This window comes from Branchiostoma lanceolatum, chromosome 16, assembly GCF_035083965.1.
Source record: "Branchiostoma lanceolatum isolate klBraLanc5 chromosome 16, klBraLanc5.hap2, whole genome shotgun sequence".
Classification (NCBI taxonomy): Eukaryota; Metazoa; Chordata; class Leptocardii; order Amphioxiformes; family Branchiostomatidae; genus Branchiostoma; species Branchiostoma lanceolatum.
In genome coordinates, this window is record NC_089737.1 from 1,875,969 (window position 1) to 1,902,680 (window position 26,712).

Consider the following 26,712-nt stretch of genomic DNA (forward strand, 5'->3'; position numbering starts at 1 on the left):
CCCTTGGGAGAGCGATGCATAGTTGTATTTACAAAGGGGATGCCATGACACTTAACATGTGGTACATAGCGATCCTGTTTTATAAAATAATTTATATTCTTATATTGTTGTTATTCCGTACTCGTATTTACAATCTCTCAGAGGCCAGGTGAACGAACCTGCCAGGGGTATCCCATGCCCCACACGTCTAGTCTACTGATGACCATTGGGACATTAAGAAACATTCGATCAGCTCTATCATATCATATCTATAAAAACTGTTTCGTGTACTGTACAAATAACTCTCAGAGTTCTTTAAAGTTCTTTTGGAAGTTTCACTTTCAAAGTTCATTGTCTCTGCATCATTCTCTACAACTCCTTGTGAATCCACACAGCTCAGTTCTCCACAGCTCGCGTGTTTAACTCGTAGCCTAGCTTCTGCCAAGACTGTGTTGTGGCTTTTCTTGGGGGTGGTTAAAGTCCAGCTCTTTTCAGCTCTTTCTTCTTCTCCCGTATGTACTTACATACTATGTATGTACTCAGCTCTCGTGTGCTCTATTCTCCTTCCCCCGTGCTGCAGTTTTGCCTCTCTTTCCAGGTGGCGTGCTTTAATGCCATGGCTGCCAGAGGGCGGAGCAATCTGGCTGTTGTTGTGATGAAGGCGCTCCACACAGCTGGTTCTACAACTTCTTCCACTATCTCGGCACCTAGCATGACCTCTGTGAATCTCTCGTCTGGTTGTTCGTGTACTTTTACCATTACTCTTACTCCCAGAATGTTTGTTATTTCTTCTGCCAGGGTTTGTCGTAAGTGGTTAAAAGTGAAACATCTGGTGACTAGATGACCGACCAAGTCTTCTGTAGGGTCATGGCAGGTTGGACATGTTTTTACGGTGTGTCTGGTTGGGATGGTACTGAGAAGTATGAGGTTCTTAAGGTCTCTCTGGTACTCTGGCTGTTGTCTTGCTAGTGTCCATAACTTGTGGGGTTTGTTGTTTGTCTGGTGGACTCTGTAGAACCTGTGGCAGTTGGTTTCGGACGCTGTGCTCGCCCTCCACCTCTCACTCTCTTGTGTCTGTATTGTCGTCTTCACTAGATGTTTCCATGCATTTACTGTAGGGAAGTCTGTTGTCAACCAGTATCCTTCCAGCCACTCCACCAGGCCATATTCCTTAGCAACTTCAAAACACTCGTTCACAAATCCTCTTGTCTTACTGCCTGGTTTTGCTAGGATGTAGGAGTACAGCCTGAGGAGGAACACTCTCTTTGCAAGTACAGTGTTTTGCAGACTGACCAGCTTTCCGAAAAGGCAGAGTTTACACTTGTCCAGAATTGACTTCAGACTTGTCATTCCTATTGCACTTAGACACGCTGTCGTCTCTGTCTGAAAGTGCATGCCTTGCATGTTTTTTGCTCCCCTTCTGTGAACTCTCTCTAGTTTGAGTAGATCACTGTTTGAAGGGTCTCAAAACTCGCACCCATGCAGCATGCTGGGAATGACCAATGTGTTGTACAGGGTCTCTCTCTCTACTCTCTCCAGCTTTCTATTATTCTCTTTCTTTCTTTCTTTCTTTCTTTCTCTGGTTATCTACCGTTTTGGATATCTATCGTTAGCCATAGAAGCAAAACAAGTCCACAGCACAACACAACACAACCAAATTTGATGTTTTTTACCAACCCTTTAATAACTTATAAAAAATCCCGCTTAAATGTAGATTATCACTCGTCAGCACCAGTTTAGGATGAAATCGTTCATACCTATGCATGATAACAACATATGGAAGAACTGCATGAGAAGGTGCTGTTATACATGGAATGTATATGTCCTATCGGTACAAAATACTGTAAATGCATCTAAGTTCGCGGTGATTTAATTTCGTGGTAGGCAGAAAATGGAGTGTTCGCGGTAATTTTAGTTGGCAGTGAAGCGGTGACCGCGAAAACCGCGAATATAAAACCACCGCGAACTTAAATACATTTACAGTACTAGGTATCACGTGGCCTAGGATAACTATGCGATACGTTTTGAAATCTTTATTGGAATACAAAATATCAAGACTATGCTTACATGTAGACTTCTGTATACTGTAACAAGGATTCTTGGAGCTGCCGTATACATCTTGAATTTGCATGTGGTATACAGCTTGTAGCATACTGGAAACGGATATGTGGAGCTGCGTAACACTTTACTAGTAACATATACATGTACATGCAAAACGTGTCCTCATAGCACTACTGTGATGTTTCAGTTTCACACAGTGGATTGTATCCTCACAACTGAGGTTTAACTGGTTTTCGAGAGAGCAGGAGCATGTTAGAAACGTGTATGCCTGTAGTGATGCTGTCACTGTACAATGTATGCCGGCTACTGACAAGGAGGTTTCAAAAGAGAACATCCTTGTTACAAGGAACAAAACTTTAGCAAAATATAGGAGGACAGAAAATGTGAATTATCATCTAAGACACAGCGATTCTCATTATCTTAGGCGACTTATACAGGACAATAAATTATAGTCATCATAAATTCCACTGCTTATTTCGGTAAAGTGCTTTGATTATAGAAAAGGTGGATACCTACACAGCATTAGCAATAGAAATGTTCTTTTTTTTAGTTTTCTTGCTTCCCAAAACATTGGAGTAATTCATCTCAAATAAATTAACACTAAAATCCTTATAAGGTATATTGGAAAAACAGACATACAGACAGGAACACAACTAAAACAAGTATTTAAGTTGTAATATCAGACTAATTTATCAACTTAAAGGAACAAAATAAAGACCCATAATAGAAAAAGCTATCAGCCACATATGAAACACCAAATTACAACCAAATTATATACAATAAAAGTCATTTCATAAATGTATATAGATCAAGGAGCAAAATAAATACATTTCAACGTCATTAGCAGTGACGTCAGTAGAAGAACAAATTGTTTTTAGAACATCGGCAAAGTTAACTTGTTATGCATCGTGATGTAACGTTATAGTTAAAACGGCAATCATTTTGTAAATCAAAAAATCTGATAGACCATACACTGAGTGTACTACATGAACTTACAACACAGCTCCATTTTATAGATAGAACACCCAGTGCATGATGGGATCGTTTAGGGTAAAACAAAAATGGCTGACCAACAAAAAAAATCACATGACGATGTTCTTTGACAGTAATATGCCGCAGGTGTTATATAAATGGAAGTAGTAAACTAAGCTTATCATAAATTGCATAGTTAATGTTTCTTTCTTGTTTGCACGTGCTAGTGTTTGGAGTCACAGTTACACGAGTCAAACATAACGCTAGTTTACCTAAATCCGTTGGGTTTATCAGTAAGAGTTAATTGACACCAATCTGGCGAAAGAGTAAACCATCATTTCTTCCTGTTACATGCAGGCATTATGATTACCTTTGTCACTGATGCTATATATGTGAATCTCTCAAGCTTGCAATCCTGGTGTTATTTCTGATGTTGCATTTAACAAGTTCCCTTTAACAAGCAACGGATATAGGCTACCCAACGGATTTAGGCGAACTAGTGTTACACCGTACTCCGTGATTCTTCGCATTATTTTTGACAAAGTACGCCCAAAGTGTGATTGGGACATGTGCGTAATGTAGCTCGACTAGAATGGATTCTGAAGTAATACGAGACCTACATGTTTGTATTTATCTTTCGACAAGAGAGTGTCGCACGAAGGACAGTAGGACCAGTGTCAAATTGGATGAGCTGATATGTTCCCAACTGACAATTGCTTTCAAACCAGGAAAACATTTTCAATTCTCAGACAAAGCTGTCTGAACAAAAATCTTCAGGAACGCCAGCTCAGCTAATCATCTACACGGCCAATTTTTCCAGGAGTTTGTCGGTGTTGAAATAATCGTCATCGCTTTCCGTTTCCGAGCTAGACACTTCTTTCATGCGGGATTTTGCCAGTGCCTCTGGATCGATGACCAGGGCTTCGAACTTGAACTCCATGGGTTGGTCCTGCTTGTACATGGCCCCTCCCTCTTTTGGGAAACAGACGCCCCAGTCGGTGCCCATGAAGGCGGTGCAGTACTTGCCATCTTCTTTACATTCGCTGTCAGTCTTGCAGAGCTGCGGTGTGGTCGTCTTGACGGGACAAATGGAGATACCCGGAAAGAAGGCTGGGGCGTTGATCTTCGGCCAGCAGATTCCCTCGTCATTGCCGAGATACGCGGTGCAGTATTCGTCGATAGCGCAGGCATCTTGCTTCTTGCAGAGCTTACAAAGGGTGGACGAAGCGGGTCTGTCGCCTCCTTGGCCGCTAGTTTGAGATTCGGGTTTGGGAACCGGCTGGAATTGGATTTCGGCGACGGGGACTTGGGCAGCCGCCACGGCCACAGGCCAGCACACGCCTTTGTCGTTGCCCAGGTAAGCGGTGCAGTATTCTTTCACCTTGCAGTCGTTGTCGTTTTTGCACAGCCTGATTTCCGTGCTTGGTTTGGCGTCGTCTCCGTCCCCGCCACCGCCAGCACCGCCTCCACCTCCGGCGAAGTAGTTACAGAAGCTCTGGCCCGGAATGGGGTTGGGAGGACCTGGGACGCCGGCCTTAGGCCAGCATAGACCCTTGTCGCTACCCTTGTACGCCGTACAGTACTCGGAGCTGTCGCATTCACCGTCCGCGGAACAGAGCATGCACGCGAAGGCCGAACCTGTCACGGACGTTAGTGAGCTGGCTTCTCCTATCACGGCTACTGGCTGAGCCTGCGCTTCCAGAGCGCTTCCCGAGGGGGCGCTGCTGCCCGAGCTACCGCTGCTTGGGATGGAGGCAAGGCGAGGATAGCAGACTCCGGTGTCGTCTCCCTTGAACGCAGTGCAGTACTCCGTCTCTTTATTGCAGTCGGCGACGCTCTTGCACATCTTGAAGTCAGGGGAACCGGAGCAGAGGTCGACCCCGGGGACCAGGTTTTCGGGAACCAGGGGACCTTGGTTGGGCCAACACAGTCCCTGGTCCGTGCCCTTGTAGGCCGTGCAGTATTCGCTGGACAGGCACTCTGCGCTGCTGGTGCACAGTTTGCATCTCACCTTGCCTAGTGGTGTTGTGAGCGTCACCACGGGCTGTGCTTGTGCGGGAAGAGCGAGGCCCGCGAGGTCGGGAGCGCCGTTCTTACAAACGGTTTTCCCGGGGATGACGTTGAGGAGTCCGAAGCCCTGTCGCGGCCAGCAGACGCCCTCGTCACTCCCGAGGTACGCCGTACAGTAGAATCCGCTGCCGCAGACGGCGTCAGTCTTGCAGAGGTTGCAGAGGGAGGAGTCGTCTTGCGGGACGGGTTGGTATTGAGCGGGCGGCACTACTGCAGGGGCGTCTCCCTTCGGGATGCAGACACCTTCCTGGTGGTTGAGCGACAGGAGGAAAGTGTTGCAGTACTGGCCAGTGGGGCAGTCCCGGTCACCCGTACACCTCTTTGCAGAGTCTGCTGTCATCTGCTTGCAGATGGTTGAGCCGGGCACCTTCGGGGGTGTAGGCCCGCCTTGCCGAGGCCAGCACAAGCCGTCATCGCTGCCCATATATGCCGTGCAGTAGTCCTGGGAGTGGCAGTCGGTGTCGTCCTTGCAGACGGTGCAGATGACGTTGGCCGTCCCCGGGTCGCTGGATTGACGGAGATGTCCCGAAGAGTCGTCGGCAGCGGAGCGAAGCCCCGTGTGCACGGGCATGCACACGCCGTAGTCGTAGTAACCCATCTGAGTCCACGCGCCGTGCAGGCAAACCTCACCCAACCCACACTGACTATCCTGGGAACAGTATATGATGCTCTCCGCCTGGTTTCCCGACGGCTTTGGGTCGCTGCTCTGTGGGAGGAGCAGGAGGTTGCCTCCGGCCAGCGACGGTCGCCAGTTCTTCGGCATGCAGACTCCGTAGTCGAACCTGCCGAACTGCGTCCACTCGCCCATCACGCACTTGCCTCCCGCGGGACAGTCGCTGTTACCTTTGCAGTAGACGACTTTGGACGGGCCCTGGGACGGGTCGGTCCCCATGACGCCCGGATCCACGTGTCCAGCGGCCAGAGGTTGGTTGATAAACATGGGGAGACAGCGTCCGTCGGGGGAGCAGTACTCTCCAGTGCGGCACTCTGCGAAGGAGGTACAGCGGGTGTGCGCCACGCTGACCGGCGGGTTTGGTGCGGAGGGCGGCTGAGGAATAGCCTGACCGGCTACCCTGGGCATGCAGACGCCGTAGTCGAACGAGCCGAACTTCTTCCAACTCTCCGGCCTCATCAAACAGTACTCCCCAGCGGTGCACTCAGCGCTGGACTTACAGTAGTGAACCCTCGGCTGTGCTCTCGGTACCGGTTGGGCTTGTGCGGCAACCGGGGCTACTTGACCGGACGCCATTGGCTGGTTGGATAACATGGCCTTACAAACACCCTCGTACGAGCAGTACTCGGACTGGGGACACTGGGAGCTCATGGTGCATGGCGTTTGTGCCGCCGGTCGCCTGGGCATACACACGCCGTAGTCGAACTTCCCGAACATCCCCTCCCAAGCGCCGAAGAGACAGTACTGCTGGCTGGGACACTCGCCGTCGGAGTGGCAGTAGACGATGGAGTTGGGATCACCCATCTGAGGGAGAGCGTTCCCAACGGACAACTGCCTGTGGTGTTGGTCAGCCTGACGATGTTGGACATCTACCGGTTCCGACTGGAAGTGCATGGGGAAGTTGTCCGGTCCGTACTTGTATCCCTTGGGCATGCACACGCCGTAGTCAAGGTAACCGAGGTTGGTCATCCACTCTTCGTTCAGGCAGAACTCGCCGGAGGAACACTCGTCGTTGGTGCTGCAGTACCGGACGATTTGGCTAGAGGCGCTCTTGTGCTGTGGCGGTTCGGCGAACTCGGTGAAGTCGAGCTTGCTGTCCGGGTAGAGGCAGATTCCGGAGGCGAGCTTGCTCACCCATTTACACACTCCCCCCGTCGGGCACTCCTTGTCGTAGTAACAATAGTAAAGGTTATACCGACCGGGCTCTCCAGGAGACATTAGGTTCGTGACGAACGCAGGTGGGCTGCTCTCGTGAGACTGGGTCCTCGGGACGCAGATGCGGGGGTAGTCGCCGTCCACTTGGTACCAGGACGTCGCCGAGCACTTGAAGTTGTGGCCGCATTCTTGGTCCTCTGAGCACGGGACGAACGGGCTCTGGGTGTCCGTCCAGCCGTCAAGGGACAGGCGGTCCTGAGAAATCAATTCAAACACAATGTAATCTCTGTACCTGGATTAGATTTTGTTTAAGAGATTAAGATTAGATGATGTCACATAGATAGATGGCCTGTTTCTGTGTATATTCTAGGTTGAGAATCAACATACATTTTACTTTGATACGTTGATGATGATTAAACATCCAGGAAAACAATGAATCCAGGATAAGATTCGGAGATTTCGAGTGACATGCATCACTCTTCTTCCGCCTCACAAGAATGGCAGAACGAGTCACTAATAGAAATAGTCAATTACTGTCAATACTAATAAATTTTCAGTTACATCTCATGTATTAGTATTTACTTGTTAATGTTATGCCAGTTCATTCTAGTGACGCTGAAGAAGAGTGATGGATGTCATTTGAAACGTCCTGAAGTAGTTTCCGTATCTTATCCAGTTGTAGAGATTGATTTCTATTTTGATATTGTTTACCAGGATGTCTAACCTTCATCAACGTATCAAAGCAAAATCTAAGTTAATACTCAGCATAGACTATACACAGGGACGGATAGATGGTCATCTATCCATGTAACATCAGCTATCAAATTTGTATATCCTCTAGGCAGAAGAAGGGCCAGCTTAACATCTTGTAGCAAACTGCAGATGCTAGATTTTAGTGCAAAAGGCAGCATTATGAACATGTATATTTCATCCTGCCCCCCCCAAAGTGGACATGAAAATCAAAAAGTATCATTTGAAAATACGATCTGAATGTTAGTTGTTTCTGATACGTTTCCGTAAGATTGTAATTCCCCTTGTGTTATACAATGCGCGCAAAATCCTATCATACCTAAAGGCACGCCTAAAGGTCACATTTTTTGTACAATATTAAAGAATCATAACCTTTACACATGCTTTAAGGTGTACGTAAAGATCGAATTTCCTGTAGTGATAATTATTTTCCAGAGAATTTCCTTATGGCGATCGCGTGACTTTTGACTTTTTTGCTTTAAGGTGTACGTAAAGATCGAATTTCCTGCAGTGATAATTATTTTCCAGGATCGTGTGACTTTTGACTTTTTTGCATTAAGGTGTACGCAAATATAGAATTTCCTGCAGTGAGAAATATTTTCCAGAGAATTTCCTTATGGCGATCGCGTGACTTTTGAGCTGACCCCCAGGAGTCTGCTCCAGACAATGTGTCGGAATCGTTACCCACATGATTTATTACCCATCAATCAGAATAAAACTCTACTTCTCAACACAAAAGACTAAAATATGTGACACCAACAGCTAGCCTCTGGTAAAACTATCACATTTCAGACAACCAGGGCATCAAAACATTCAAGCATTGCCAAAAGCTTCGGGTCTTACTCATAATAATATGACAAGCCTACATATAGGTAGCTTTATCGTCCTCTAGAATTCCTATGACAGGATAGAATGATGAAATAAAAACTAATTATGGTAACTGCTGACAGAAGTTGATACCTAACAATTAATGAAGGTTCTGGGAGTAATTAGCGTCTCTCAATAATTGGCATGAAATCGTCGTCATTGAAAGACAAAATTGCTCGATTCTATTAAGATCCTAGACATAGATTGCGAGAAAACAATTGTCTTCATCATTTACGGAAGCTAAGGAAGAGGCGTATCTTGTCTAAGACATATCACTGTCATTTGCATCTGGAATGTGTTCGAAAGAATAGGCACCATTCTTTTATTGTTTAAGGCACCAAGTGTTCTTCGCAGATTCTATCATTAAAAGTTTAAGTCTACAGAGAAATTGACAACATGTTTTAAGAAACTTTCAAACAGTTGCAGCCTTAAGACTGTGGAATGTTAAGATAATGTTGATGAATTTCTCGAAATACTCACATTATGCAGAATCGTGGGGGCGCCAAGTGCGCAGTCTCCAACAACCATCAGGATCAGGATACCGTACATCATCATGGGATTGCCCGCCATCTTGAGAACTGGTAGCCCTACATCAACACAAGTGGATTGAATTTAGTCTAAAACTATGCATACTTGAGACACGTCTACATCACACTAAATCTACAAACTAAACAGTAGTTTCACTCAATCAACATTCAAGAAGAAAGGCAATTAAGATCTAAGTCGAATTAATCTCAGATGTAAGGCTTGTCACATGTGCTGAACCGTTTTATCGTCAGTGATTGACAGCTGAGACAGACGACTTCAAACTGAAACATACGATTTAGCGCCATAAATGAAAAGAAAACCAGAGCCTAGTCTGTTACATTTTTCCTAACCGTCGCTCGTAAAAATGAGCTAAGAAAGGCATCCGCATTGATTTCTTCTACATTGCCAGTGACTGTATACAGGAAGGAAACAAGTTGCCTACTAAGGGGAAGGAGGAAGCTTGGAAACCACTATGGCACTAGCCACATGACCACAAGTTCCTTAAAAAACACCTACCTACATGTACGCTACCTGTATGCTTGCGCGTATACTGTAGGGCTTCTGTTTATGACCTACCTATTGCCAATGACTGTTTACAGCCAGGAAAGAAGCTGCATACTAAAAGGAAGCTTGGCAACCCCTATGACCGTGACTAATCACACAGCCACGAGTTCCTTCAGAACCCACCACCTACCTGTACGCTACCTGTATGCTAACTTGTACTGTGTCTTATGTAGGGCTTCTGTTTATGACCTACCTATTGTCATCTCGGGATTACCAAAAGCCACATTGAATAGAATATTTATGTCCCTACGGGATCCTGGGCGTCATCTCGTCATGTGTGATTTGTGAGCGCGGCTAATGTCGGCACAATGTTCCATTATATGGTTTGAAGAATAGACAAATTATTCATGTGCTCGGGGAGGTCTATTTTTACAACTAAAGGTGTACAGGTATTGGTTGGGTTGATACGAATAGCTTAGAATACACCTGATTTGAATCATTTAAGCTCTTGGATAAGGTTTGATCACGGAACGTTTTACCTGATAACTTAGAGCTACTTCTTATGCATTATGGAAAACCTTGGGCATGGATCAGTAGTTGGGGACAATTTGGAATCTCGCCAAAAGCTATATCCTCAAATCCTATACATAGGGGAGAAGGGGAGGGGCGTGTTTCCTAAACTACACCAAGGAGGCTCCATTCAACAGTTGAAAGTCCCTCCTCCAGTTAAATAGAACCTCCTCGACCACACAAAAATTTGTTGTTCAATAAGTAAGATCTTAAGTTAAGGGCAAAGATTTCACCTCTGATCGTGTTTGCCTGATTTTTTACAGGTATGGTGAGAAAATCGGCCTTGCGTATCGGGGTAGGTCATTTTATGACCCCTAATATGACCACAGGGACGGCCTAAACTATGTGACTTTTTAGTCATACACTTCTTTAAGTAGCACTGAATGTGTGCAAGACAATGATACCTCGAATGGAACGGTTGCAAGATTGAACTATACAAAGCCAGAGGCCTCAAGACCTGATTTATCGGTAGTGTTCTAAATGTATTCAGACTAGTGTTTCAGTCGGGACGAAAATTAGACCTAATCACACGTGGAACGACAGGAATTCCGCCATGTCTGTATGCAGGGATAGTGAGGGGGGCACGAAACACCATTTGTCGTCTCTAGAACAATGTTATCGAAGCCCGAACACGCTCAGGGCGAGATCGTAATGTGTCGCAACAATGGGCCCCGGAATTCCGTCTGGAGCCATCCGGGCAAGGTTACATAGGGGGCATCTTCTTTTCTGGGCCAGAATTAGATTCGAATTCCCTGACATGCAACTGATGTTGTATCCCCTGGGAAAGGCACTTAAGACGACTTTCCTCACTCCGCCCAGGTGTAGAAATGTTACTTCGGCGGGGGAGGTAAAAGTCGTCTTCCGTGCCTTAGACACGGTGGAAAAAAACCCACTGCCCCTATGGCCTCTAAAAGGCAATGAGACATTTTGTACCACTTGAAAGTGGCTTATGATCCGGTCATTCGATACGTTTCGCGAGTATTGAAACCTGCACAAGTGACCACTTCTACATGAGGACCATCTGGTCATTGTAACCACTTTTGGTGGTCCCATATTTTTAGCGCTAACCCAAGCATTACGAATCCTGTCTATACTGTATCAGTAGTGCCAATTTTCAAGTCGCTTGAGTGGCTACAGAGAGGCTTGACTGTGTGTCCGTTCTGTAGACATTAAGGTTTTATTGTAGCTGATTTATAGAACCGATTTAGCCACAAAGCGCGAGAAAACTTGCCGGATTAACCTCTTGTGTATATCGAAAGAGACATCATGTCTTGATTTATGGGACAGCTTCAAATTCCAGACAGACAACTAGCCCGAATTAAAGATAATTTGAGGAATAGAAACAAGAGAATATTTCACTTCAAATCGATGGCAGTTAAAATGCTGGCTAAAATCGTGCCCATTGTTCGGTGTCACACCTCGGGACATGCTAAAATGTGTGCTCACATAGTTGAAATGTTTACTGAACAACATACATACACGGATGGGTCCTTTCAACGTATGTTGTACAAACGCGAACACAAAAACGCTAAAACAAGTTTTGAAACAATAGCTGTAGTTTGTGTTCTAAAACTTTTCATCCATCCATGAGCGAATCTGTGCAGTTTACAGGCTGAAACATTATGTTTCATTCATCGTTGAAAATTCTAAAATGTCTAAAGTAAAGAAATATTTGAGTATTACAGCACAAACATTTAGAGTAAGCAAACTGTATCCTAATAGAAGTAATATTCAAACTTAACAACATAAGGCTTGAAAAACAACCAGGATTCACCCTTGGTTACGGGTGTGTAACGTACAATACAAAAGGTGACTGTGCGAAACATCAGTCAACATACCTGAGCAAGTCGAACGAAGCAGCAGCAGCTACAAATTGCCAACTTGAAGATCCCTGAAGAAGACGTCTTCGTCGCCCACCCGTAGAAGGAGAAATGCGGTCGTATCTTCAGGTGAATCTGCCGAGACAAAGAAGTGTGGGGGCCGACCTGTGGCAGATGTTATATATATGGCGTCAGAACCGGAAAGGCCGGGTCAGTGAAAGGTGAATAAAGAATCGCGATGACGGCGGCAGGTAAAGACAGGAAATTGCTGGTTTCCGCTGGAGCATGGATGTCTGACGAAGGATCAACTGCGATATCAACATCCTGTTTTCACAGTTCTAAGTCATACCTTTAGATTTAACGAACCTCTTTTCTACTAGAGGCTGCAAACGAGTGACCAAAGATTTCACGGATTGCTTAACGGACTTCATAGACTGATTTGATTTACATTTGATTGTGTTTTATTGTCTTAAATCTAATTACAATTATGAAATCAAGGATCACACAAATCTAATCTTGGTCGCTGTTCGGACGCTCAGCGATCGCCGTCTAGTGGAAAAGGGGCTTAAACAAGCCCTTCCTCAGGTACAGAATGAAAGCTACCCAAGCACTCAAAACAAACGTCACTCCTATATCTTATAAGCTATTGATAACAAGAGTTGAATGGTATAACATAAGCTTAACGGAACATTCTTCAGTCACCGTCTCTTCGAAATGACGAACAAATCTTCTCTTAGGAATTGAATATAGTATAGAAATGTTAGAATTAGCGATCTTGCTTCAACGTCCATCTTCTAAGCTATTGATACCAAGAGAGTTAACTTAAGACTAAGAAATGATGAACACAGTTATTCACTCAGGAATTGAACATAAATCATGTATAGAAATATTATAATTGGCGATCTTACTTTAACGCCCAAGCGTTAGGAATATGCTCATTCTTTTATCGCAAAAGTATTCTATTGACCTCTGGACAAAATGAGCTACAGGATGTAAATAACTTTCTCCTACATACATGTTTACGACAAGTGGCTATTGCAGCCGCAAAAGTACCTTGTTAGCGACAGGTCAAATGGTTTATAAAAAAGGTCCTTCCCGGCTTCCAAAATCAATTACTGTTCCTACGAAAGACCGTAATTAGCTATCCCCGAGAAATTAAGACCTAAGATTACAGAGTAACCGTTGCGAAGGAAAATTGCACTATTAATTAGAAAGTATGAGGTATACATGAAAGCATTCCTTTACAAAAGCCTGAGGTACAGTTGATTCAAAGACGTAGTTAATTGCTATAAGAATACGTCTTAGATTAGTCTCAAAGTAGCAGTTTCTGGTCTCTACCGGTTGAGACAGGTTGGTTGAAAACAAAGGTCTCAACTGATGCAATTCGTAACACCACACAATTCGGTGCATTGAAAGTAAAATAAGTCATATAACCTTGGGGTATGAATGCAAAGCTATTTCATCAAATTTACACATGCATAAACACTGACAACAAGGCACTGGAGGATCACCAATGATTACACACTGTTTTGCAAGTTAAGAATGGGCGTGTGTTGTATTCTTACACTTTCTTCTATTTATTGTTTGGATAATGCCGATGAGTTTCTCATAACTTGCATTTTACCTTTACATGGTATCTCACTTGACATTTTATCAAACGCACAAAATATTTTACAATTTGTGCTTTTTCAAATTCTGTGGTCAGTTAAGCTATGTCATATGAGTTAATCTATGTCAAATTGTCTCGCTTTATGTTAATTATAGCTATCAGTCCCTCGTATTCACTACAGGATTTGACACACAATCAATGTACTATAACGTTTCCCAATAAATCTAGTCAGAAAAAACACTTTTTGAATGTTTTCCGAGGCAAACTATAATATGGTTGCAATTAATGGTGAAAAGCCAAAATGCAAAAGACCCCAAATCCAATTCTGCAAAGTACTACTGATGTTTCATAGCAGCAAAACCTTCAGGAAACGTTTATACCTCATCAGACATTCTGGACATATAGAGCCTATACAATATGATGACCGCATGTCCTTCCCTGTTATACATATATATATACAGAAACAGGTTATAGTTACAATAACAATAACAAACGCATTGTGAGTCAGAAAGAGGAAACGGAATGTATAGATGGTTGACCACATCCTACATATTCGTGGAATTGGACTCATGTAGATGATTATTGTTTATACTGACAGTAAGTATAATAGGGTGGAGGTGGACTATTTCCTGCCCATCCTTACCCATATGAATCAGTCCGCAACAAGAACCAAATTTGGTCACCACACGTGCACATGTATGATCAGTACCTTAAGGTTTCACTTGCATAGGCGAGGACAGTGTGGGGCTGTGTACCTGAACAAAATTAACGTTCAGGTACGGGTACAGGTACAGTGGTTTTGGTACAGGTCCAGACATGTACCTGTACCTAGACAAATATGGTCCATTATCTGTAAGTCATACAATTGCCAATTGTCTTTTTTAGTGATGAATTGTCTTCTTTGCATGAGAATTTACATATTTCAATGTCAAAAAAAGGTATACGTTCAAGCTCCCTCACTTCTCAACTGAAAATTATCAAAAGTGTCATATTTGAGATGGGATTTACCCATCTTTAGTCTAAGAAAATGGTATCCACTAGTGCTTTAGTTACTTCATGTACAGTACAGGTACAGGTACAACAAATGTTCAGGTCCGTACCTGTAACTTTTACAGGTACACAGACTTAGTGGGAAGTATACTTTGTTTAAAGTTGCCGTCTTTAACCTTTTTATAGACCAGTACATATGTCAGAACATATCATGATTTCCTGGGGGCTAAAATTTCAATGCAATCAATCATAGTCAAAATAATTAATCAGGAAGTGAAAAAAAGAACATTGCAAACAGCTGTCTAGCTCCGAACCATTAAAAAAATGGACATTGACCGTTGACCATGTACCTTTTCGAGGCTTTCATCAATGATAAAAAAACAGTGAAGTATCAAAGAGGTCATAGTGTTTGTCTAATTAACTTTAACTGTATGAATATTCATGAACACCAAGAGGAGTACCGAGAAACCACACAGTAGCATCATGCTTGAGGCTCATACTAGCATCTCTCTGACCTTCTTTGCACGATGCGTCATTGAAGATCTCATGTCAAGGATGTGTCACATTCCTCACGTCATCGAAGAATGTGGTAAACCACAACAAGACCACAGAACGTGCATATGGCTTCCTGTCAAAATGGGTGCATACACGCACGCCATTATATCGTAAAATTCATCAAAATGGTGAGGTTTTAAATCATCATCTACAGACTTATTAAGAAGAGGAGACTGGCTATAGATGATGTGATGGCACCCCCATCTATCTTGTGTGACCCTGACATTAAAAACCAAGTCTACTATGGGTCCACTGTGCCACCCACCAATCCACTCATTTTTCACTAACAATGTGCAATCTTTCAACAAAGTTAGATGATATGATATCGATAGTACCCTTTCTATCTTCTGTGACCCTGACATTAAAAAAAAACACTCTAAATCTTCTAGACCACAGTGCCACTCACAGTGATTCACTACCATGTAGGTGTACCTTATGTAAACTTTTGTGTTCGCTGTTACGGGGTTATCCTTGTCTCTTATATAGCCTTAAGACCAAAAAGATGAGTCAGCTATTGTTGACAACAATGGAGTGAATCATCTATTCGGGCTCTTAAAGAAAATCTTTGAAGCATCGAGAGGTCGGAATGTTAACTCTTGCTGCGTGGCATTACTGAATTGTTTTGTCAAAACGTCAGACCAGCATGGTCAGCGATCTAAGGTTTAAAAAACAGTCATTTGTAAACAGAAGGAATGTCGTCGCAACATAGTTGCCAGGATACCCTCTTTTCTATCCTCCTCTGGCTCATGACGTCATACTGACGTCATATGCAGAGCGTATTATACTGGTTCCTCGTCCAGGTAGTTAAGATTCAGTCAAAACTGCATGTTGGGGTTCGATGATGTTAGACAACACATTAATATTCAATGCACACCTGGTAGAAGTAGTCGTTTGAACGGAGCATCACGGGTCGGGGAATCAACCTGTCAAATCTGAAGACATGTCAACTTTCCGCCTTAGAACTCTCCAGGTGGTGCAAGTTCTCAAGTTCTTTCAACAGAAGGCAGACAGGAGCGCCATTATTTATTGCCTACACCTGGAAGGGAGAGCCAGTGGATGCTTTGATGATAGATAGATTCTATGGGTGTTATGGAAGTCAGATCTGGCGAGTTCTGGTTTGGAAACTTTCATTTGTGACATGTTAGTCTTCAAAATCTTTTCCTGTACATTTTTGTAAACAATAGACATAGAAATATCGAATCTACCACAGAATGACATTCCTCACTGCACTTTCTTCATGATATTTCCTACAACATGGTTTTCCTTGCGTGTGAACAGGGAAACCTCATCTACACATTTGAATCTCCTGAAACGTATCAGTTGGGAAAAACATGTTTCACGCTATAAAGATGAGCAAATCACAATGAGGGTCACAAAAGAGCAATCCGTGTATAGATCAATGCAGTTGCGTTGTTAACGCTTCGGGCAGTGGATAACACCAAACCAGCCATCAAATAATCAACATGACAGCTTGTAGAAGACAATGTACTGGCATTTTGCCCATTGGGAGTTGTTTTGACGTGGGATGGACAATGGTTAACGATTTTTCTTTTACCTGTCCGTTACCTGCTGTTCCGATTCGTATATAATTTCATATTGACAGGAATTAAAACTTCTATCATAATGCTGTCAACTGTAGATCCTTCCATGATAGATTTCGTGAATCTTTCCATGCATATTACCCATTGGAAGGTGTATAGATGTGGAATGTACGATGGAAAACAAAGTTTCTTATACTTGCACGTGACTCTCTGTTCCGACTCGTATATATCTTTACTGGACTCAAAAGCTGTATCATAATGCTGTCAACTGTAAATCTTTCCATGATAGATTTCGTAGAACTGTCCATGTATATTGCCCAGTTGGAGGTGTATAGATGTGAGATGGACGATGGCTAACAAATGTTTCTTTACTTGTACGTATTCGGATACGTATATATCTTTCCTGGACTCATACGTTCTATCATGATGCGGTCAACTGCAGATCTTTCCATGGCGGCTAAGCTGTAAAGCAATGTGGGTTAAGATAACTGTTACGCCAAGAAATGCCTGCAAAGATTGGGTGTGAGTGACTGATACCTTAGAAAACGGCATTGAAGATTAGCATTTGCACAAGGCTATGTATTCATTAGAAGTAGGGCAACGGAATACGTTGGGACAGTTGCAGCACGGTAATTTACGTTTTCGGCATATGGACATCGGGGTGGATGTTTCCATAACCAATAGAGGGATATCATTATTGTTATTGATTGGGCCGACTGCTCTCTCTTCGCAGCCAGGGGCTGAATTGAGAGGATCTAACAATTGGTGGGGCTATTTCACTCTACTCTGGGTGGTCGAAGTCACACTGAAAAATACTGGTCACAAAAATCAGCCGTGGCAGTTTAAAACAGAGCTATTTACGTTTTCGGCATATGGATATTGGTGTGAATATTCCCATAACCAATAAATGGATATGTCGTTGGGTATGGTCTGTGTGATGAGATTAGGACGAAAATTGCTGGGCACAAAAATTTATTTCCAATGATACTCAACATCCACCAAAATGTTGACTTCCAGGCTACCTTACATAAAAATGTAGAGAACCTCGTCAAACGTCTCAATTTGCTACCCAATTGTTGTGAAGTAATTTATAGCTACGTTTTCTCCCGATCGTTTTGCTGTTTGCAACATCATTCGCCACTTACTTAAACACGTATTACGCCATTTAAATGGTTCTACCACAACGTTTGTGGGATTTTGAATACCGGGTTCGGAACGGTTGGTGTCAAATGAGCTTTTAAAGACATGACAGGTCTGCGTTATAAAACTTAAGGAAGAAGCTACGACATCTTCGCACTGTCTATACTTCAAAGACCTCAAGGACTTTCTAGATATTTCGCGATTGCGTCAGTCAAGGGCAACCACCTTTATGGTATTTGTCGGCGGCTAAGGGCGGGAGGTGAGGGAAAGTTGACCCGCCTTACGTAGGCTATGTTGTCTTCTTCAGCACGATTTAACACCATCGTCCTGGTGACAATTAAGCCTGTACAACCGAGACTACCTACCACAAAGAGAACCAATTAAAAAAAGGAAAGGAAGGCTCACAGACTCGCTATCCTGATAGAGACTCGCGCTGAAAGCGAGCGTATTGTGCAGTAAATCAATCCGCTACGCTGGAGAGACATAGAAAGTCACCGGTGGGCTTTATAAAGAGAGAAACTCGGATGGATTGGTGGACGCTGCACGGTCGATTAATGACTTGTTTTCCACAGTACAAAGGATCGCTTTAGGGCAATGATAATATTTTGTGTTCGTGCGTGTTACATACTTTTAATGCTTTCTAGCGTAATGAGGAGGATCGTAGCCTTATGGCAACAACATCACAAAGAGAGACTTGTTGGTACTATAACAATGACTTATGTGTAGAGAAATGAAGTAAAGCAAATTTGATTGCTGGGTTTCATCCCAAGTGAAATTATAGACTAAATGTTATAGACTTTGTTGATAGTAATAGATAGTACAATAGGTGGAGCAGTATCTATGGTTCTATCCCAGTAAACATTTGGGGGAACAATACAATAACATCACACAATGAGAGACTTGTTGGTAATATAACCATGATTTATACGAAGAGAAATGGAGCAAAGCGAACTTAATTTATGAAGTGCAACAACAAATCAAGTCAAATCGTAGACTGTATAGTAAGACTTGATTATTTATTCCTATTATTTAGTTCTGAAAATAATTCCTGTTAGAAAACGGGATAGCATTGAAAAGTTGGGATAACTCTTTTTAGTTGTTGTTATCCCATCAAATTACTATTAAATCCATTGGAAAAAAACTCTTATTAGTGTATTGTTGGGATAGCAACCCCTTATCCCATCGATTTACTATAAGAGAAATCTCTTACTAGTGTATTGTTGGGATAGCACCCTCTTATCCCATCGATTCACTATAAGAGACATCTAAATAACTATTACTAGTGTATTGTTGGGATAGCACACCCTTATCCCATCGATTCACTATAAGAGACATCTAAATAACTATTACTAGTGTATTGTTGGGATAGCACCCTCTTATCCCAGCGATTCACTATAAGAGACATCTAAATAACTCTTACTAGTGTATTGTTGGGATAGCACTCCCTTATCCCAGCGATTCACTATAAGAGAAATCTAAATATCTCTTACTAGTGTATTGTTGTGATAGCACACCCTTATCCCAGCGATTCACTATAAGAGAAATCTAAATAACTCTTACTAGTGTATTGTTGGGATAGCACTCCCTTATCCCAGCGATTCACTATAAGAGATATTTATTTAACTCTTACTAGTGTATTGTTGGGATAGCACTTCCTTATCCCATCGATTCACTATAAGAGAAATCTAAATAACTCTTACTAGTGTATTGTTGGGATAGCACTCCCTTATCCCAGCGATTCACTATAAGAGATATTCATTTAACTCTTACTAGTGTATTGTTGGGATAGCACTTCCTTATCCCATCGATTCACTATAAGAGATATCTAAATAACTTTTACTAGTGTATTGTTGTGATAGCACTTCCTTATCCCATCGATTCACTATAAGAGATATCTAAATAACGCTTACTAGTGTATTGTTGGGATAGCACTCCCTTATCCCAGCGATTCACTATAAGAGACATCTAAATAACTATTACTAGTGTATTGTTGGGATTGCACTCCCTTATCCCAGCGATTCACTATAAGAGATATCTATTTAACTCTTACTAGTGTATTGTTGGGATAGCACACCCTTATCCCAGCGATTCACTATAAGAGAGATCTCTTACTAGTGTATTGTTGGGATAGCACTTCCTTATCCCAGCGATTCACTATAAGAGAAATCTAAATAACTATTACTAGTGTATTGTTGGGATAGCACACCCTTATCCCAGCGATTCACTATAAGAGATATCTATTTAACTCTTACTAGTGTATTGTTGGGATAGCACTCCCTTATCCCAGCGATTCACTATAAGAGAGATCTCTTACTAGTGTATTGTTGGGATAGCACTTCCTTATCCCAGCGATTCACTATAAGAGAAATCTAAATAACTATTACTAGTGTATTGTTGGGATAGCACACCCTTATCCCAGCGATTCACTATAAGAGATATCTATTTAACTCTTACTAGTGTATTGTTGGGATAGCACTTCCTTATCCCAGCGATTCACTATAAGAGACATCTAAATAACTATTACTAGTGTATTGTTGGGATAGCACACCCTTATCCCAGCGATTCACTATAAGAAATATCTATTTAACTCTTACTAGTGTATTGTTGGGATAGCACCCCCTTATCCCAGCGATTCACTATAAGAGAAATCTCTTACTAGTGTATTGTTGGGATAGCACCCCCTTATCCCAGCGATTCACTATAAGAGAAATCTAAATATCTCTTACTAGTGTATTGTTGGGATAGCACCCCCTTATCCCAGCGATTCACTATAAGAGAAATCTAAATATCTCTTACTAGTGTATTGTTGGGATAGCACCCCCTTATCCCAGCGATTCACTATAAGAGAAATCTAAATAAAACTTACCAGTAAATCAAGAGCTTCTTGATGGATTACAATGATATTTAGGGCCCGACAGGTGGGGATCATACAATTGAGGGATATTGATTGGGGGGGGGGGGACTGGTTTAATCCAAAGTTTCATGGAGATTTTGGGTCTTGTTTTACTAGTAAGAGATATCTAAAACACCTTTGTATTGTTGGGAAAGCACCCCTCAATCAGAATTTTGCCATTTGGGCCATAGCCATCTACAACTTCTAACATGCCACTGATGTTGTGCCCTTGGGAAAGGCACCTAACACCAACTTACTGTTCAAGTACCACCGAAAGCCGCCAGGAGGCATAGAGTCCAATCATTTGAGGTCTAATCAACACCTACTCAAATAACAAATATCTAGACAATGCATCGAGGCATTCTCGAGTTATCATGTTGACAGACAAACACACGAACGCCACCGAAAACATAACCTTGCCCTTCTTGGCGCAGTCCAGTCCAGTCAAGGCATTAATTTTTATTTGAAGATGATAACGTTATACATATTCATATTACATTGTACAATTGTACGAAATCAGTAAAAGACAGTAGAAACAGATGTATCCGAATCAGCTGCTATCTTTCCTATAGTCAGAAATCGGCTGCTAAACCTACTGCTAGAATCGGCTGCTAAACCGGCTCGGTTACATATGGCACTGCCGTACCTCCTTCAATGGTCGCACGGAGTCGTTGTCGGGTGCTACCTGAGATGCTCTACCAACTTTTGGGAAGGGCTCGTAGGTAGGTATCCAGGTACGTGTGTACGGAAAAGAATCGGCTTTCTACCTGAGCTCACTATCTCGCCAGGCTTCTTAGACACTGATTAGACGCTCGTGTAGCTGCGTCCTCTAGCGGAATGCAGAATGCATCAAATTATATCCATTACACTGGCATACTACGTGAAATCTCCACAAAATTAGGAAATAACTTATCTACACCCTTGCTTCTTTAAATCTAACACAAACCACTTTACGGTCACTTATGGGTGCAGCCCGCGAGGTGAATTTAGAGAAATAAAATGAGCAGGAAACAAAGAAGTGGGGTAAGGAGAAAATGATAGTGATCAGTAAATATTATGTCGTTGCTCCATCTTTTTTTAAAATCCCATCTATCTACGACACACTTTTAGTCTGTCATATGTTGTCTTTTTATCTATTCTATCGTACTGACGGTATGGCCACGGTTGTTTGTCTTTTTGGATCCTGATGTGCCTGGTGTCAAAGGTCATATTAGATGCCCTGAAAGACAACATGGCGTCAGAAAATATTGTTCTGGATTGGATTAGGGAGCCCAATGGAACCGTTTCGTGATACTGAAGAAGATTATCTTCAATTTGCGCCATCGTATACACCAATCAGCATTCGAGGTAACTTTTCTGGCGGCAAGTTATGAAAACATGTTTCTGTTCGTGTGGGCAAACTATTTTCCATGTCTTGACCTTGATTAACTGTTCGGAGATTAGGAGGTCATAGACGAGAATGTATGAGGGTGCTTGTTTGACAGTCGTGTTCACATTTATTAAAGAAACAAACACTTTCAACGGTTTTCTTCCTGTATACATGTATAATGTCACCACCCATGTTCTTTTTCCTGAAGGGAAGAGGCTGGATTGGAAGGGGGGTAGGGTTCTAGCCTCTACCAGGCTCCGCCGGATGGCTGGAAAAATAGTAGAAATTGGCCGTAATAGAGTGAATAGTGTGCCAAGGGAGTTAGCTACGGAGGGAGTACATTATACGTCGATGGCATAATGTACTCCCTCCGTAGCTAACTCCCTTGGCACACTATTCACTCTATTACGGCCAATTTCTACTATTTTTCCAGCCATCCGGCGGAGCCTGGTAGAGGCTATAGGGTTCAAGCATCTGGATTAGGAACCAGGGCGGTTGGGCAATTTTGGATTAGGAAATAGGGGGGGGGGAGCAATCTTTGACCTGGAACTAGGGTCAGTTGGGCCATTTTGGATTAGGAACTGGGGGGGGGGGGAGGTAGGGTAGGGGTAAAACCTGATTTCTGGATTGGAGGTAGGGTAGGGGTAAAACCTGATTTTGTACCTCTTCCACCCCCTCCACAACTTTTTTTTGGAGCAGCCCATTGATTATGGGCATAAAGCTTGGAAATATCTTCATGAATAGGAACTTCTGTTGTAGGCTGATCAGCTTGTTTGTAGCATGTTACTCCATACATTATACTTACCGGTAATAGTACAGTTATAGTCTCAACAAAGAAAACAATCATAATACATTGATATTTTGGAAATCCAACATTTTATTGAAGTATCAATGTGACGGTACAAACTCATGCCAAGTTGGCTTAAAGCTTGGCATACCATATCTTTAATTTACAAAAAAGATGTGTTCATTTATCATACTTCAATCCATTTCACATACAAATGTACAAGTTCAAACCATTATTAAACGATGGTTACATAATTATTAAGGAATCCTGGGTAAAAATCTTTAATACTAGTACTGGGACTTATTCTACACATCATTATGTATTACCATTCATTGTCTCATGAAAACTGTAACTGTAAGTAAGGATTCAGGTATCAGTTTCTTTGATTTCATCACCATTTTCACCATTTTCAAAGATTTTGGTCACTCTGCAATCCATACATTAATGAAAGGCTACATGTTCATGACAGATAAATAAACATGACAAATTCAACACATTTCTTATTGACATTATAGATATCATACATATCTTTCTTTCTATCTTTCTTTGATAATATTTTCACATAGATGGTTAGATACATGGCAGATGAGGCCACACCAATTTAATTTCTTGGTTAACAGGTTTTAAAACAAACTGCTAAATTCCAAAATCAACATGAAAACAGAATCTCTGTGGAAAGTCTGTACTTTGCTTTGCACAGTTTCATGGTGTGAATAGGGTCAGGAGCAATTTTTTCACCCCAGCCTTTTGTGCTAAAGTTTTTCTTAAAGAAATTTAACTGGTGTGGCCTACTAAAGAGACACTATGCTCAGTAGCTAGCTAGATAGGATAAATTGACATAATTGAATATTTTCTCTGCAACTTTGGAAGGTGTGGTTCAGAAGAAAAGAGAAGATATTTTAGGCCTGACAAATGTAATATTTTTTCTTGTTCTTCAGCTTTTCAGTGTGAAGTCAGAGAACCACCATACTAAATTACACAGGAAGGTGTGGAAATGATTTTGACGTTAGTTGGCCAGAAAAAATAAAAAAGTTTCACCCAAAATGTATTTCCAGGGTAATACTAAGTAATATTCCTTGTGAATGTAGATCCTGGAACTAAACATGACAATCTCAGGCTAGTTTATTAGCTCACTTTAAGTATTTTGAATGTTCAGTTTTCGCCTTTAAAACTTGAATACTAGTAGCTGGATTTATTACGTGGCTATGTCATATAATTACCTGGTTTCAGCAATCAAGTCTCACCACGGATGAGTTACCTACTTACCGACGACCTGTCTATCTTACTGGGACTCCTAAACTTGAACTATTAGTCCAATCTAACTGCACCAATAGAAAATAGATTATGTACGATTGGCTAAGACCAAAATTCTGCAATAGACCTCACACCTGTACTTGTACTGCCTAAGAACCTTTTTCATAAATTGAGGAGTGTCCTAATTTAGCTGATATTTCGAAGTATCATGAAATGAAACATTATGTGGGTGCAGTATTGTCAGAACAGCTTAAACTTTATGTGACAAATGGTGGACACATAAGATGCAAAGGACCAGAATAGCATATACATGTATGTGTGCATTAAAAAGAAAAAATATTGCCAGTACTCTCATTGTGCTTAATTGTCACTTGAACCAAATATCTACTAGTAGTTTAACTTTAGTGTGTTTACAAAATAAGAATAATGTAAAGCTGTGGCATAGACATTATCTCATGGGGATGAACCCTTTTTTTAAATAAACACTCAACCTTGTTCATTTTCGAAAGCTGTTTCAACATCTTTAAATTTAGTCACCAAACATATAGTACGTTTAGATCGTGCACTGTTTCTTATCTTGACATTGTTCGCAATAACAGTCTCAATAAGTTCACTGGACTTACACTCTGTCAATCGGTAAACATTTGATTTTGAGTTAACTTTCTCTGCCCACTGTACATCTATTTTGCCATCATCTTTATCAATTTGAAGTATTTTTACCAGTGCAAATCCATCATCATTTTTGTTGTAATTTTCATCGTCATATCTCAGAAGTGCATATTCGTTTTCCTTCATACAGTTATGGCCAATTCTGAAGTTAACAGCTGGTACATCTTTTTCTGATGCTACATTTTTCTCATTTGTTGGTGGAACAATGTGCATATTAGCTAAGACATTTTTTCTCCAGCTTGAATTCAAGTTGGGTACAATTCTGTGATTTAAGCTGATTTGGTCTGACAATTCATTGATAGTGTAAATACCATTGATGGTCGATGGCATATCTGGTGGTGATAGAATAATATGGAGAATGACTGGTTTGGAGAAATCATTTTTCCACACATTTGATGTCAGAACACTTGCACGGAAAAACCAAGTATCAACATTGGAAACAGTTTGCACCGAGAAAATGATTTCTTCGCTTGCAACTTCTACACCTTGTACTTCTGTTTCACAAAGAAGTTTCAATGTAGTGTGTAACTGACATGAAATCGGTAGTCTATATCGCACATGTGGCGTAACATCCCTGTCAGTAAACGATTGGGCTGATGACTTGTAGTCTTCCCACTGATCAAATGATACTTGAACATTTTCATTCCTTTCCCGTGCTATTGCAGCAAAATGTTTTATACTTTCAAAAAATGAATCAAATGAGTCAGGGTCAACGGCACTAGTGACAATTTCAAAGTCACCTTGATGCATTGGTTCTTCAATTGCACGTTTACAATCTGTTCTTATCAAAAGTCTGTTCAGATCTTCTGAAAATGGGGCTCTAGCTTTACAGCTTTTATACTTTTCCCTTATCTTTTCGTCCAAGGACTTCAGAAATGTGTCTGAATACTCCTCGTGTGTTCCGTAAAGCTTTTTGCGTTTTTCTTTCCTATCTCGTTTTCTCTTTCGTGGTCCCCATTTTGACCGTGGTGTGTCATCATCAGATGTATTGTCTTCAGTTGTTTTTGCACCGGTTTTACCTGTCTTGGCTCCCGCAATACTAACTGAGCTTTCAGAAGATAATGGCTCACCTTCCTCGCCAAGTACTGAGGACTTACAATCTTCCAAAACCTTATTCATTTTCTTGTTTTTGATTTTGTTTCTCTTTGCCCTTATTGGTAGCTGTTCACTTTGAAAGTCATTAAACAATCTAAGATTTAGTTCGTTTCTACGAAGATATGAATTGTATATCACTTCATCTAGATATTTGTAGTTGACACTATTTTGGTCGGAATATACATTTTTTATCAAGTTGTGCCATCCTTCTTGCTCTGCCGGCCCTAGATGTTTAGGGTCCACGTGACTTCTGCCAGATGCACACACTGTTTCAGGATAATTGAAATATTTCACCAATTTTGTAATCACTTTTTTAGACACATGTGCTGATAAATACGTCTCACAAAACGATTTTATCTCATCTGCAATTACTTTTGCGGTTAGAGAATCTGAGGAGTTTAAATATCTTAGCCAATACTGCCAGAGCAAAGCATGATATTTTTCCGTATCCTTTGTGGTAAAAGTTGCAAGGAGGAATTCTTCTACAGTGTTGTTAACATGATTGAGCTCTACAATGCGACATGCATACTTATAATTTTCCTTTACAGCCTTAATTTCAGCTGGATCGGCATCAAGCTTAACCAATGCAGGTTCTACTGTTCTACCTCTTGTCATTTTTGCACAATAATTTTTAAACACAGAGATACCTTTACTGATCGAAAAAGCTGTATTATCATTAACGCTGAAAATTTCACACACTGGATACTTAGCAGTAGGATAGGAGTCTGCCCTGAGAATATCAACATCTACCTGAAGTGACCAGATCTGAATTTTATGGCCATCTACCCAACGGCCAATGCCAGTTCCATCAATTTGAAGTACATTATGCCCAAATAGATTGAACAATTTCACTGCAACAAA

At 41.8% G+C, this 26,712-nt stretch overlaps 1 protein-coding gene across 3 annotated transcripts in view; it reads right to left on the minus strand.

Moving 5' to 3' along the window:
* Positions 1–1,637: 1,637 nt before the first annotated feature.
* LOC136421360 (uncharacterized) overlaps positions 1,638–26,712 on the minus strand; it is a 38,522-nt gene continuing 13,447 nt past the window's right edge. Inside the window, exons 2-4 of one of the 3 annotated variants that reach the window (XM_066408596.1) lie at positions 11,968–12,084; positions 9,008–9,114; positions 1,638–7,165 (exon numbers count right to left, since the gene is read on the minus strand). In XM_066408596.1, coding sequence (XP_066264693.1) covers positions 3,812–7,165; positions 9,008–9,097 — 3,444 coding nt within the window. In that variant the 5' untranslated portion in view covers positions 9,098–9,114; positions 11,968–12,084 and the 3' untranslated portion in view covers positions 1,638–3,811. Of the gene's footprint in view, positions 7,166–9,007; positions 9,115–11,967; positions 12,115–26,712 lie in introns of all 3 variants that reach the window. The other 2 variants (XM_066408595.1, XM_066408597.1) reach the window with 2 other exon arrangements.